This window comes from Dipodomys merriami, unplaced genomic scaffold (assembly GCF_024711535.1).
Source record: "Dipodomys merriami isolate MVZ:Mamm:240054 unplaced genomic scaffold, mDipMer1.0.p SCAF_261, whole genome shotgun sequence".
Taxonomy (NCBI): Eukaryota; Metazoa; Chordata; class Mammalia; order Rodentia; family Heteromyidae; genus Dipodomys; species Dipodomys merriami.
Window position 1 is genome coordinate 232,323 of NW_027204060.1, and position 15,655 is coordinate 247,977.

General features: G+C 44.1%; 1 protein-coding gene across 13 annotated transcripts in view; it reads left to right on the forward strand.

The window, feature by feature from the left end:
* LOC138837084 (muscleblind-like protein 1) overlaps nt 1-15,655 on the forward strand; it is a 162,322-nt gene that overhangs the window by 28,412 nt on the left and 118,255 nt on the right. For 3 of the 13 annotated variants that reach the window (XM_070035857.1, XM_070035858.1, XM_070035859.1), the window contains exon 2: nt 10,225-11,221. The exons of 2 other annotated variants lie outside the window; for them this stretch is intronic. In XM_070035857.1, the coding sequence (XP_069891958.1) occupies nt 11,048-11,221 (174 nt within the window). In that variant the 5' untranslated portion in view covers nt 10,225-11,047. Of the gene's footprint in view, nt 1-9,536; nt 9,958-10,224; nt 11,222-15,655 lie in introns of those variants that run through there. 8 more of the 13 variants (XM_070035863.1, XM_070035864.1, XM_070035860.1 and 5 more) reach the window with 8 other exon arrangements.

The following is a 15,655-nucleotide window of genomic DNA, read 5'->3' on the forward strand; positions in this document are numbered from 1 at the left end:
TTCATTCCCTGGTTGCATGATTTATTCTATATTCTGTTATAAAATCTGTTTTATTGTTTGGCATTATTCAGTTTAAACCATAAGTATTTGTTTAAAGTGTTCACACTGGGAGATTTTGGCTGAAATGTTGAACAGAAATCGTTCTTGGTTTTCTGAACTTTGTGGTTTATAGAAAACATCCCATTTCTAAGAGAAATAATGAAGAGGGTCAATTTCAAGAGATCTGGTGATTAACACTTGAAATAACTTAAATAACTACCTACTTGGTAGTCACTTGCCTGCCCTTCTCCTACCGTGTCTCTGGATGTCGGTGTGCATTTCTCTGCCACACAGGTGAGAAGGTGGAGGTCCAGGAGCTTTGGGGCAGGGCCCCGCTCAGATGTGGGCATGTGGATCTTTGTCGCTGCTGCCGTGTAGCCGTCGGGGGGTTACAGAGGACACACTGATAGCAGTTGGGATGGAGGTCTCCTCAGAATGAACGGTGGAGAGATGGGATGTGAAGTACTGTGGTCACAGAGCAGCAGAGATGGCTGGATGCACGTGGACGTTTCCCTGGTTTTGGAAGGGAGGTTACAAGGATGCCCTGTCACCAGTGGTGGGTACGGCGTGGCCTGGCTCATGCTCAGCTCCCACCAAGACCCGCAGATCCACGACACCTCTGAAGTTACTGATGCCCTCTGAGAGATAGCACTGCCAGTCACTGTGTGGGATGGCTTGCTGAGGGACACAGGTTCTCAAGTGCCTCAAGCCCAAAAAGAGAGGAGCAAGCATTGACATGGAAATTGCTGATTAAATCCCCCTCCCCAGATTACAGCGCTTCCATCTGTGTGTGTGCTGCACCGCACGTTTTCCATTATGTCCATGTGTCCTTTTATGTTCTGTAAAGGATAATGAAACAGTGCCTACATTGTAGCCAAGTCATGGAACAGAACAAACCATGAAACTAAAGGGTCATTCTCCAGCTGAATTAGTTCGTATTGTTTTGTGAGTATCTGCATCGGGGAAGTAAAACATGGTGTGGGTACCCCGCCACCCAAACTGTTCTAGTACACAGAAATGAACTGAAATAAAAGGTGTCTTCTCTGCTCTGCTCGAGGACAAGCCTGGCAGCAACTCACCAGTGTTTTAATGACTTCATCTCCCTTCTTTCCCACTGGTATCAGAAAGGAATCCATTCACCCAGTAACAGTTGTCTGATAGTGACTCTGCCCTAAAGATTGAAAAAGTATTTTTCATCAATGTACCAAAAGTTTTCCAAAGTTAGGTACATTCAGAGAGATAAGTTAGTTGTACTAATGTTTTGGCAAGAAAATTTAGCACTGTATTTATGTTTAATACATCCATGGAAAATAAAATATATGAAACATTCAGATTTTGCAGTGTTTACTTAAATATTAGTTTGGGTTCTTTTTTTGTTGTAACCATTGGCTATGTAATAGGCATAAGCAGAGAGTGAATGAAGCTGGAAACTAGTCATTTTTCAAATTGTCAATTGGCTATTGCAGAAATAATGGCATTTTATTAGATCTGTCTACCATTGTATTTAAATGGTACTTTTGGTAATTTCAAAATACAGTATTTCTAGAAGCCAGTTAAGATTTGCTTGAAGGACTCTACCAGGATTTGGATGTGGTTCAGAGGTAGAACACTTGCCTAGCATGTGAAAGGCACCAGGGCCTGGGTCTGATTCCCAGCCCTGGAAATCCTCACATACTTTCATACTAGATGTGGTGGTATGTACCTGCAAACCCAGCCTCTTGGAGACTGCTGCAGGAGGATTGAGGGGCCGAGACCAGCTTGAGCTACATAGCAAGACCCCATTTCAATGAAACAAACAAAACCTTTGCCAGTGGGTTTGCTGTGCATGCACATGTGAACTATTTCCTTTTCATGTGAAGGCAAATACCGTGTAGGTACAGTTACTAATTCTTTACAATTGGGCATGGGAAATAGCATCACAAAATAACACACAAAAAGAAAACTCAACTTTGAGTGGCAGCAGAATTCAGCATTTGATAGGTAAGGCCTGCACAGGAGGCTCCGTTCTAAGACTCGGGGTCATGCGGAAGGCTGGGCTGCCAGGGCTGATACAGCTGAAAATATCTGCAGCCTTGGATGCTTGTGAGTCTCAGAAGGTTGTTTTGGCATTGGAAGAGGAGCTCTGACTCACGGGGAAGGTCAAACTGGACACCAGGCAAGAAGATAGGTTGCTGAGCCTGGTGTTTGCAGGTTTCAGAGTGGTTGTTCCTTACAGAGGGACAGGAAAGCTGCTGCCACTGGCTTTTGCTGAGGTCCAGACAGGCAGGTGAGCTTCTCCTGACTCCTGAAACTTCAAGTTCTCTTCTGTCTTCTGAAAGTTTAAGTTTCCATGCACAGTTTTGACCTGGTAATAGGCGAGCAAACTTTATTGATGATGGCTGTGCCAGGCCTTTGTAGATCTGGGATGAGAGCCTGGAATCGACACTTTTAGTAGCCTGCCTCAGTGGCTCATTCTGATAGATTCTTAGTAAGATATGGGGTGGGTATCTGGAGTTTATACAGCCCGCCTCAGCGGTTCATTCTGGGAGTCCACACGTGTCTGGATCTTCAGAACCCACAGTAGCAAGTGCTGTTGGTCATATTGAGTTGATCAGCTGCTGCTGCATTCTGATTTGTCCTTGCTCTTGAAGAGCAAAGGATGCTAATAGAGATACTTCTCTGCCCTCTGCTCCATCCTGTGTCATAGAATGCGCAAACCTGATGTGCATGGGAAATAATTAGGAACAGAGTATCAAATATCAAATAGCGGATACCACAGATCAGGCTGGCCGATTAGCTTATCCAGCCCTTACATTCTTTAGGAAACTAAAATCCTTAAGAATAAGATTGTATATTTCATCTTGAGCACGGCTTTATGAGTACAACACTACCTCTTTCAGACACGTCCCTATCTGTTATTGAAGTGTGCAGGGGGTACAGTAAGGAGAGAAAGGTCTGCTTTTCTAACAGGGCCTAGGTACTGGGCAGATTTCATCCATGAGTGTGCAGAACCTGTCTTGGATATTTTCACTGAGGAAGACTCTCCCTTCAGTCAAAGACCACTGAGAGCAGACCCCAGCCTCTGGAAACTATAGATGACTTTTCTAGAGTTCTATTGTGCTTTAGTGGGTTTGATAATAACAGAAACCATTTCCTTTAGTCTGTTAGATCTAAAGAAGGGAGGTGTGAAGATACTTGGTGATATTTGTAGAAATAATGTATAAAAATGATTCTCTAATAATAAGATAGTACATCTTCCTAATATAACCTGTTATATACTTTTAACCACACATACTGTTTTCATTAATAAAAAACACAAGCAATGTATATATTATGCTTTCTGATACTCTGAAATCCCAAATACTTACTCAGACTTTCAGCTTTGGTTTTTTGGAAAGTAATTTCAAAGTAAAACTTTTGTTTGGGGAGGTAACAGGAGCTGAAAACTGAAGTTATAAATATTTTCATTGATTAGCTGCCACTATTGTTTATAAGAGCTGGAAAGATTTTAAACAATAGAAAGATAGGACTTAAGTTGTGTTTGCAGGAAAAGAAAGACATTTCCTGCCCTTTTTTTTGGGGGGGGGGTTCTCACACGAGAACTTTCCACTGTGTGGATTTAGAAATAGAGTGCACTAATGCAGGAAAACATATTTTGTTGCCCTAAGAATCTACATTATTGAGAGCACATAGTGTATTTGTAGCAGTGCTTAAAATGGTGAAAACTTAGCACTAACTTAATGACTATCTTGGTAAAGAAATAGCATGGTTATTGAAAAGTAATCACAGGATTTGCTTCTACTGACACAGAAACATCGTTAATATCCTTTATGTATATCTTACACTGTAGGATATTAACGTAGTTTGTTGTTATTAAATGTCTTGAGCCTGCTTAAATATGTGTTAAGGTACACTGAAGTAAGAATATGAACTATCAATGAGTACATTATATTATGACATGTTTTATTCACTTTAATCAGGAGAAAATGAGACTATTCACAATTAGAGAGTAAAAGCTTTCTCATTTGTATGTGATCACATGTGAATTTGTACTTTTTGAAAAGCAAAGTTTAAATTGCTGATCTTACATTTATTGCTATTTGGAATAAATCCAGTTGATATTGGTATATTATTAAGACTGTGTTTGAGATTATTTGTGTAATAATGTCAGGTAAAGAAATCAGTAGGGACAATCTAGAATTACAAGAGTAAACTGCAGAACCTATCTGTTGGAGTATTTAGAAAGTTATAATAAGAAACACAATAGTGAAAATACAGACTTCTGGCTTTATGGAGAGGGTGTCTTTGTGTGTTTTGTTATGAAGTCGATTTTGGGTGTCTTTGTGTGTTTTGTTATGTAGTAGATTTATTCAATTTTAGGACACCTTCAGTATTTCCGTCATTCATTCATTATTCCATTCGTCATGCAGTGGCTTCTGTTGTAGGCCTTTTAAAAAATTGTACACAGCATTTTCATTCTTATAATTAATGGCTAAGCAAAATATGGAAATTTTGAATAGAAAAACTTTTTGGATTGAGTTCCCTTTAATTCAGACATTTGAAATTCAAGTTTCATCTGTGCAGAACAAGCGTGTGTACTCAGATGTCATTGACAGTACTCAGGGCAATGGCCACAGGAAAGTTTTGGAGATCCTGTAGGTGAGGCAGAAGATTCAAGTCTGACCCTAACAGAGCTTGTGCTCTGGGTGGGTTTCAGTTTTACCCACCACTTTCCCTATGGTTGCATCTGCTAGCATGGACAAACGGAGTGGGTTAGTTAGGACAGGGTCTTAGAGCACATGGGATGGGAACAGTGCACACCTCCACCGAGCACAGTCAGTGGGAATGGTGCATGCCTCCATCGAGCACATGCGGTGGAAACGGTGCAAACACGGTGGTGAGAACCACCTCCACCAAGCACACGCGGTGGGAATGGTGTACATGCGGTAATGAGGAGCACCTCCACTGGTGCACACGTGGTGAGTGCCACTTCCATGTGATGGGAATGGTAAACTTTCCTACCTGAGCTGGCTTTGAACCACAATCCTCAGATCTCAGCCCCTTGAGCCACTTAAGATTACAGGTGTGAGCCTCCAGTGCCTGGTCAAAATTCATTTTTATTCTTCTTTGTTCTTGTTGGTTTTGGAAGTACCAGGTTTTGCATTCAGGCTGGGGCTTGCTAGCCAGCTCCAAACCCTCTAAGCATTGATTTATTTTCTACTGACACGTGTCCATGAGGCTTAAATGGATACGTGGGTTCAACCGTCCTATGTTTGTTAATCTGACATAGATTATTGGGTATAAGAATAATTCCCCATGATTTTGGTTTTTTTATTCATTATTTTTCTCTTCCTTTTTCCTTGTTTTTTTTTTCTTGGTTTTCATTATATCATTTAATTTTTTTCCGCTCCTGTTTTCTCCTTTGTATGTATCTTTCTTTCCTTTTTTGTTGGTCGTGGGGCTTGAAGTTGGGGCCTTGTGTGCTCTCCCTGAGCTCTTCAGCTCAAGGCTAGCACTCTACCCCTTTGAGCCACAGTGCCACTTCTGGTTTTCTGGTGCCTTTTTGGGGATAAGAGTCTCACGGTCTTTCCTGCCTGGGCTGGTTTTGAACTGTGACCATCAGATCTCAGCCTGCTGAGTAGCTAGGATTATGTGTGAGCTACCAGTGCCCAGCTTTTTATATGTATCTTAAAGTAGAATACATAGCTGATTTGTGGCATACCTCAAGAAGAAATTGGGTTTTGGTTCTTCTGATGGAATACGCTTGTTTGTGGAATTTTAATTACCCAATCACTACGTGAATGGTTGGAACTGGATCAGTGGGTTAGAGACATCTTGTTGTGCTAAGGGTTTTAAAAAGTTTGATTCTCCCTGCAGGCCTGTTAAGTTCACTGGAAATCTTCTTGGTTTTGTTCAGGAAAGTCAGCTTAGACCATACTAAATGATTTATCCCAAAAGGAATCTATCTTTACGCATCTTTATGCAGAAACATTTCCTTCAGTCATTTTTACTTAAAAGACAAAACTTATTTTTAGGGATTCTCACAATCTGGATGTTACACGCATGCTTTTAATAGTTGTCTATATCTTTAGAACCAAACCCATTACTAAAATAATGTTTTGAGAATCCAGTATTGGTCCTGATCCTTCCTAGTCTTCATTGACTAAAGCAATTTTGAAGGTGCTCAATCTTCTCTGAAATTCTTTTTTTTTTTTTTTTTTTGTAAATAGAGTATACAAGAACAGTCTGGTATCAGATGTGTAGTCTAATCAGTGGTATAGGGTATGACCTGAGTTGTTGCTGGTGTCCCATGTTGAGGGCTGGGACCTGCATTACTAGTTCTGGGTGGACCAGTAGCCACCCAGTAGCTGGGTGCTACTCCAATTGCTCAGTACCTGTGCCTGGTCAATTAGGAGTATTCTGATTATTTATTATCTATGCTTACCTTCATGAATAGTATGATTACCTTACTAAGTATGTCTATAATCTTTTTAGTTACATCCTTTGGGATAAGTAGGAATCCTTTGCTACAGACAAAAAAATGTAAAGAGCCCAAATATAATTTTGTAAGCACTTTAGTAATTAAAATATATTCTATACTTGATGGAACTAAGGCTGTGGTCTGGTAGAAAGGAAAATGACTCGATATAATTTTTAAAATTATTATTAAATATTTTTAAATATTATTAAATAAAAATTATTATTAAATAGGTTTATACAAAGTTAGGTTCTGAGCACGATGCTTCTGGGTCGTGTCAGCCTTCCTTCGATTTTACCCGTTTCCCTCCTGTTACCACCCTCAGCAGCCTTTCAACATAGCTACTGGGCAGTGCAGGTATCTGGACCAAGCCTTCATATCACTAGGAGCTTATCTGTGAGGACTACATATTTATTAGGGTTTGAGAACACATACTTGCCCACATATTTATTGCACATATCAAACATTAAAAAAAAACCCAAAACTTTTGTCGCAGGACATGGGTGTGGACTGAGTGGAGACAGATTCTATGCTGCGGTCAGGGACTTTGTCATTTTGGGGCAGGTGTAGAATGAGCAACCAGTGGATATACTAGGAGGTGGATACTGTTCCCTAGTCGTCCCAGCTTTATAGAGAAGGCAATAGCTGACTAGCAACTTAAATGAGGTGAGAGGATTTGCCAAGTGGCAGGGGTGAGGAATTAGGTGTCAAGAGGAACAAAGGCTAGCACGGAGCAAGTGCCAGGAGCTCAGAGCAGTGGCAGTGCCAGCTCCTCTCTGAGGATGCGGGAGGAGCAGCAGCCCAGGAGAACCCTGTGGGTTCAAGGACGGGAGAGGGGAATGGTGCTGGAGGTCAAGTGCAGTCAGGGAGTCTGCACCGTCTTTGCCTTGGGCTCTTAGGGAAAGCGTTCAGTGCCTTTGCTGATTAGTAGTGGTGAGCGAGGAAGAACACAGACAGGAACTCGGAAGGGAGTGGGAGGAGAGGCAGAGGAGAGGCCTTGTGCACTGTGGTTTGATGTTTGTCTGCGAGGACAGACAGAGAACCTTGGAGAGAGGATGAAGAAGGCACAGCCAGGGCAAGGCCTCCTCTGTGCTGCCACTGCTTCACCCTGAAGGTGTGTTGGCATGTTTGAAGATCGAGAGGTGCTGGACAGATCATGTATGCATACCAGGGGAGAAAGGGAAGGAAGGTCTGGGAGGGAGGGAGTCCAGGTGGACGTGGGGGAACTCGAATGTGGGCAAGAGGAGGGAAAATGCCAGAGACCAAGAAGAAAGAAGCAGAAGAACAGATGAAGGATGAATGGGAAGCTCAAGAACTCCACGCCCAAGGGTGATGGATGATTTTGAGTGAGACATATTGTGACAGTCAATAATACCTGTGATGGATACTGAAAACTGGAATAACGTGGCAGAGGATGGATTGAGATGAGGAAGAGTTAGATAGGGTGCGGTGTGGAAGAAAGAAGGAGCTGTCAGGCAGGAGAGACCCTGGGTCGGGGCCTGGGCCAGCCTGACACACAGTTGTTGGTGGAGGCAGAGGCCTCCATGCATGCTTTCTGGGGTGTGTGAGTGCTCTCGGGCATAGCTGGTATGGTAGTGTTTGTGCACACATTTTTGTACATGAGAGGTCACCCCAGACCTGGTATTGTAGTCGATCATTTACTGTGTCAGTGTTCTGGGACTGTGTTCTTCTCCATGCCAGGTAGTGATGCTGCTGAGTTGAGCAGAGCCTTTCTGCTTGTAAGACACACAATCTGGTGGGTCAGACAAGGCAGGGAGCAAAACGCTGTGCCAGACATGAGGTGCCACACGATTTAGAGGAGGCCATGCAAACACGCCAGCAGGGAGAGAGGAAGTGGCACCCTGAGGCTTCTAGGAGGAAGTGACTGCTCAGCTGGTGCTACAGGAGGAGGATGGTGGCCGGTGAGGCACTCACGTTTTTGGCGGGAAGGACTCGAGAGAGTAGTGATATGAACGTGGTTGTGGTCGAGATGTGAAGATGCTGGGGACGTCTGGGTGCAGAGCAAGTATTTGGGAGTGTGGACACACTCAGCTTTTGGTGTGGCATGGGTTGACATTTGTTTTTGTATGCTTAAGCATTAGGCCCAAAAACCTTACTGGAATCAGCCTTACTGTGAACACGGGTGTGGTTGAGTCTGGCCTCAGAGACTGGAGTCCAGTTAGAGTAGTAGTTGACCAATAGTTTTGGGAAGTGGGATTCCTCGGGGTGCCCCCCTTCCCCGATAGTGCTAAGAGTTACGGTAATTCTTTTAGAGAGGTTTAAATTCCGCCAGGTATTTGCTCTCTGGTGCGCACGTGGCCCTGAGCTGCATCCTGCTCTCCATGGTCTTCAGTGTGCCGTCTCTGTCAGGCAGTTTGGCCAGCAAGGCCCTGGTGCCCCAAAGCCTGGCTGTGTTTCCTGGCCCCTCCTCTGTGGGACGGGAAACTTTGTTTCTGGAACTGTTTTCTTCCTTGGCCACGTTCAAAAGGAAAAAAACAAAATGTTTTGTTTCTTTAAGTGGTACGATCTTGGAGGGTGGAAAGAGAAAGTAAGGTATTGAAGGGGAGACCTGGGCTGGGTGTGGGGTGGCACCCCCCCCACCTCTGGGCCGGGGCCCCGGGCCCTGGGCCCCACCTGCCCTCAGCCCCTCTGGACTGTTCTTTCCAAGGGCGTCCTCTCCCAAACCAGAACACTCACTTCACCCTGAACGTCCCGCCATGGAACCACTCTCTCCCCTGAGGTTGACTTCATCATTGCCAGACACACTGACAACACAGCTCTCCTTATTTTGCCCACATGACCTCAGCTTCTGCTTTAAAAACGCTGGAATAAAGGATGCTTTTGTTCATATCTCGCCTGCCCGTGACATATTGACAAAGTGTCTGCCGGCTGAATGGAATAGTTTTACAGTGTGAGCGCTGCTGCCTTCCGTGGGGGGGGGGGGGTAGGCCGGCTCGGGAGGAAGTGAACTGGATAGGTCAGGAGAACGTACCATTCCCAAGCACCCCTGTGCCTTTTATTCACGTGTCAGGACAGGAGCCGGCTGCTGCCTGCTGTCCCCGCCCAGAGCCACAGGGAAGGAAGGCCATCTGCAAGTCGGCTGCAGTCTCCAGCCTGGCTTTTTACTCCCTGGGGTGGGACTTGTGTGGGACTTGTGTCGGGAGCTAACGGACATGGTTTAGTCCACTAACTGCATGTTGGGTAAATTCAAAACCCACATGCTCGTCCTCTTGCAGTGGAATAAGTCACATCTGATGGACATTTTCTGTGCTTATGGCATAGTAATGAACGTCTGACAGGCGCGACCTTTCATAAGACAGCCCACACTATTGGCTTCCTGCCCAGAATATTGCTGCAACACTCTCTGTGATTGGTTATCTCTGAATCATGCATTGCTTCACAAGGGGAAACGGCCCCTTTCCTTAATAAATCTACCATGGCTGGCTGCAATATGCCACACTGTAAGTACTGTGTGTGTGTGTGTGTGTGTGTGTGTGTGTGTGTGTGTGTGTGTGTGTGTGTGTGTGTGTGTGTGTGTGTGTGTGGACAGAGAGAGAGAAGGAGAGGGGAGGGTGGACGAGCTGCAATATGCTCACTGTAAGTATTGTGAGAGAGCGAGCCAGCTAGGCTGACTTTGAGTGTGACTCGGTCTGTGTCCCGTGTGGCGTGGTGATGATTCTGTGGGGAATGAAGTGCTGCCTAGTAAATGCTGTCTCTCTCTTCTACAGGTTGGTACTAGAAGTGCCTTTCCTGACGTCTGTGCTGCTTGGAGCCGCTTCTAGAGCAGCCTCTGCTTTTGCCTTGCTCGCTGCCGGCTGGCGGGGACGACCGCCATCTCCCTCCGCCCCCGCCCAGACACCCCATTTCTACTAGAACTGAGAGACGCACGCTGAGTCGCTGCCATTGCCCTAGGCTGCTTTAGTTGTAAAAGAAAAGTTTGCTGAACGAGTAAGATCTCTTCTGCCAGGAAAATCAAGGAGGAGGAAAAAAAAAAAAACAAAATATTCTCTTGATTTCGCTCTAAACTGCTGCATCTATCTATGCCAAACTAATCAATAGCGATTGCACCACCAACTCCATTGCAAATTCAGCTGTGATGAGATTTCTGTTCAGACAGCTTTGCTGAAGGCAGCTTGGAAATTCGGTGTCAAAGGGTCTGCCACGTTTTCATGCTTGCACTCTGGGCTCAAAATTGGCACTGGGAAGGGGTTACGGAAAGCCCACGGCTGAGACCAGGCCTTGCTTTTAAACTTTCATCCACTTTCATTTGTAGAAGTTCTTTAAAGTCCCAAACCTCTCTGAATGAACAGTTTTGTGCTGTGAATTTCTGGCGGGAGGCCTTGCCGCTGGTGGTGGCAACACGGTTTTCCATGTACTTTTAAAGCAGGGAGTGCGGCAGAAATATTTTGGAGGGGACATTTGCATCATCATTTTACAGTTTTATTGGATCTTTTTTTTTTTTGGTGGTTGTTGCTGTTTTTTTGGGGGGGAGGATAGGGTTGGATTTGTTGGTTTCACTGAAAAAAATTTAACTACCTGTAAAATCTAAACATGGCTGTGAGTGTCACGCCAATCCGGGACACAAAATGGCTAACACTGGAAGTGTGTAGGGAGTTTCAAAGGGGGACTTGCTCACGGCCAGACACGGAATGTAAATTTGCACACCCTTCGAAAAGCTGCCAAGTTGAAAATGGACGTGTAATCGCCTGCTTTGATTCATTGAAAGTGAGTAAAATATTATATTCTTTTAAGGATTTATAATAGCTGAATAAAGGGGATATGGAAATATTTCTGTGAATTTGGCCTTGTAGGTTGCATGTGAATGGCTTAGTTTTGTGGTGTGTTTTTATTGATAATGTTGGGCTGTCTGGGAAGGGAAAGAAACATTGGTCAGACTTCATTAAGAATAACGTCCCTTAACTCCGTGATTTGTCCTAGAGCAGAAATTGTTGGTGTACTTTTCACTTAGTTTAGGAATAGCAGAGTCAGCGTCCTTGTTTGGGAGTGGTGTGTGTGTGTGTGTGTGTGTGTGTGTGTGTGTGTGTGTGTGTGTGTGTGTGTGTGTGTGTGTGTGTGTAAAAGGCTGTGGCAGAGGTGGAAGGAGGAGGATCTGTCTCTGTTGATAAAGGTGTTGTATTGTTTTAAAGAACAGAGGCTCTTAAGTCAGCTAATCCTGAGTTGACCTTTCACTGTTGTTAATATTTTGGATTTTCTTTCTAATTTATGGGCATTTTATTGGAGTGGTGAATGCTGTGCACTTTGGAGAAACTATAACCATGGGTGGGGCTCTGAACTCCTGTCTGCCCTGCCCTGGTTAAAGCACAAACTTTGCCAAATATGAGTTTTATTAATAAGTAGAAACTCTTAAGTACGATTATTCTTTGGAGTTTCTGGTTTTGTGTGAGGAAATAGCAGTTCATGTTCTATTACAACCTGCTTACTTTTTATTTGTAATAGTCTAGGCAGAAGTGTCTCCCGTCAGATTTTGTAATACTGAAATATTTACTTGAGCCTTTCTTGACACTTAAACGCGTCATTGGATTTGAAATCCAGGGATTGAGTTTGAGAATGGGACTTTGAACAAGCAGCATGCATGCCTTTGTTTTGACATGGAAGGTCAAAACTAGAGATGTGTTTTGGGGCACCCTCATCCCAGTTGGATTACTCCACTTGCTTTGGAATACCTGTGCTTGGGTCAGTTCTTTGGACTTTTAAAGGTGAGATATTTAGATAGGAGAAAGTGTGGAAGGTCCATCCTGTCTTAAAAAAACGAAAGCCAAGCCCAGTGAGATGCTGGTAACGCTCTCTCCGACTACGCCCAGCGAGTGTTACGAGTTAACCATTTCCACCAAGGTTTTTCCTGGTGCGCCGCATTGGGTTGTTCACTTTGTCAAAGTTTTGCCAAAAAATCCCAGGATGTCTTTATAGCTAGGTAGAACGCAGCCATTGACCCCAGCTGTACCTTGGGATGTTCGTCATGAAATAGTCCTAAAATCCACGGGGAGGGAGAAGCCATGGACCCTGGGCCCTCCTCTTCCTCTGGGAGCCACTGAGGAAGGGCACTGTGCCCCTACCTTTGGGAATATATACTCCCACATTTGCCCTGCCCCAATGCAGGTGTAATTAGAGACGGGAACCTATCAAACCAGGGCCAAGGCCTAATCGTTCTTGTCGGTAACCAGCTGTGTCTGTCCATAAGTAAACCTGTTTTGACCCAATTACTATAAATCCAATTTGACTCCAGGGGCAGTGGCACTGAGCCCTCGCCGGAGGCCTGCCCCTCACACTTGAACGTTAACCTTCAGTTGCTATTTTCCGTCACCAAATTTTTTTTGGTTGCTGTTCACTTGTGGCCACAGGACAGTTCCCCTTTCAGCCTGGCAGTATTGCTTAATGACAGGCTGGGTGGTTAAGACATCCAGCCGCCTCATCAAGGAGGGTTTTAACTAACAAATAATGTCAAGACTGTAAATTTATTTATGAAATGAGCTCCTGAGAGCAGCACACAGTACAGGCTTTGTCCATTTTCTTTGACTTCCAAAGAGAAACGGATATTTATAGCGTGTAAAGCTTGGTCAAATATATTGGGGTTTGAATAAGAAGAAAGAATAAACACAGGTTTGTTTATTTATAAGGGAGTTTCATACCCCGAACAATAGCTCCTTAAATGTTAGGAAAGTAACCATGTTGAGAATTAATGGAAACAATTCTGAAAATGCAATTAAGTATTTGTTTCAAAACCCAGGTCTCCTAATCTAACTGACTTATTATATGACTCTTTATACAGTATTTAGGCTTTTACCTTCTAGATAGTAGTCTTTCTGTGTCCACTTTTGTAGCTGAGTTGGATCAGAAAGGCAGTTTAAACAGTTAAAGCAACTGCATGACTCATGCTTGAAGTTCTGAAATTTGGAGCGTTCTGAGGTTTCCCTGCCAGTAACGGCCGCATTGTCTTGGGAGGGTAAACGGAAGGAATTTAGAAAACTTTCAATATCCTGGCTTCTTTAATGAAATGTGTCCTGTGTCTCACTAAAATTCATAGGCCAGCGTTCTCGGAGGTCCTGAGCCATGAGATAGAGGTAGCTCGTGTAGTCTGCTATTTTTAGAAAGTTAGAAAAGCAGAGCAAACACCCTCTGAGTGGACTGTGGAATGGCCAGGCCTGGACAGGCCGGGCCGGGCCGGGCTGCGCCGGGCACTGCTGCAGACCTTGGCTCTGCCCCAGGTGGCTTGGGTTTGCAGCAGACTTTTAGTCAGGGATGGGGGTGGGGGGAATCCGTTTCAGTAGGAAAACACAAGTTAAACATTACAAGGAAGTATTTATTTATCTAAGGGAGATCAGTAGAATATTACTAAAGATAATAGAAAATTAACCAACGATGTTTTAGTTGCATATGGCTATTTTAAGGTTTTAAATAGGTTAAATATATGGCAGAAAAACATGTAATTCTATATCACAATAAAAGTACTGCTCAGAATTATGTGACTGTGTAGTTGGAATGTAGGTATATGGTAGGTATCTCAGAGTTGAATGACAGTAAGAGCTAAGTCCAGTAATAGGTAAGCCGCATATCCTGAGCAATATTTAACCACTTCATTTCTTTTTTACTCTTTCAGTTTTATTTGCAATAATCTGAGTGTATTCCATCTGAGACTTTTACATGCTTACAAACTATAGATGTGGGTGTATTGTCTACTTCAGAAATCCAGATTGCTTGAGAAGGTGCATCATATTCTGCTGAAGACAATTTTTTCCCCTTATGATTTATGAGATACCAGAAATTAAAGCAAACTTCCACAGAGCCACCACCAGAAGGGGGTTGTTCGTTATAGTTCAGAAATGCTATTTCAACAGTAGCGAATGACAGGTTGCCTATTTTCTATAATAATGATCTGTCAATTTCTAAATTTAAAAAAGTTTATATGCAGAGAGCCAGCCTACAGGATACATTTTAATATGATTCTGGGCTATTCACATTCTTGAAAGCTAAGCTTTCACTTATGACCCACAGATAGAAGATCATGGAAAGTAGACTTAGTGTTTACCAAATTTTCCTTCAGGCCTCCAGTCCACCTTGCAGATGCTGAGGGGAGGGAAAGCTGGAGCCTTACGTTTGCTAGCCGTTCACAGAATATTGGTAAAACCTTTGGAAATGCTACCCTCCTATTCTCTTATCAGATTGACAGTTTCAAGAGAATGGAACTTTCTTTCGCTATTGTCATGTTCAGGTATCTTTAGCTCTGCTAATGAGATTTATCTTAGGCATATCAGAGATCTGTGGTCTGGGTTGGAACCAAGTTTCAGTGTGCACAGACACAGGACCGCATCACGGAATGAGGAGCAGGGGTAGGAGGCCGGGAGCAGCTGGACGGCCTGGTAAAGGGGCTGTCCTGGCTGGGTGGGAGCCTGGGGAAAATTCAGGCAGGAGAGAAAGCATGTCAAAAAAATACACAAAGAGTGAACCACTGAAGACTCAAAAGTTGGTCATGTGGAGAGTAGACAGCACAGACAGACGTCAAACGCGCTCCAGAGAGTTTCCAGTGAGTTCTATAGGACTGTCCTCCCCAGCACTGGGCTTCAGCCTCTGTTGGTGATCTTCTTTCTAGACCACCAACAAATTCTTACATTTTTGAAAGAACTGTAACTCAAACACCTGATAAAAAGTTTTGCACATGGAACAGGCTGAACAACCAATTTTGAACTAAGATTTTACTCTAGCAGGTTCTCCTGTTTATTGTCAGTGGATTCTCTTCTAGTATTAGAACTCCTTGGACAGGGTTATTACACCACCATCGTGGGCATGCTGAAGCCATGAACACTGAGTGTGCCCACGCTAATGGGTGACCCATAGCTCTGTGTTCTCACTGTGAACACCTAGTGTGTCCACACTGATGGGTGACCCACAGCTCCGTGTTCTCACTGGGAACACCTGGTGTGCCCACACTGATGGGTGGCCCACAGCTCTGTGTTCTCACCATGAACACTGAGTGTGCCCACGCTTACAAGTGACAGCTCTGTGTTCTCACCATGAACACTGTGCCCACACCGACGGGTGACATGCAGCTCCGTGTTCTCACCATGAACACCAGGTATGCCACGTTGATGAGTGACAGCTCCATGTTCTCACTGGGAACACCGAGTGTGCCCATGCTGATGGGTG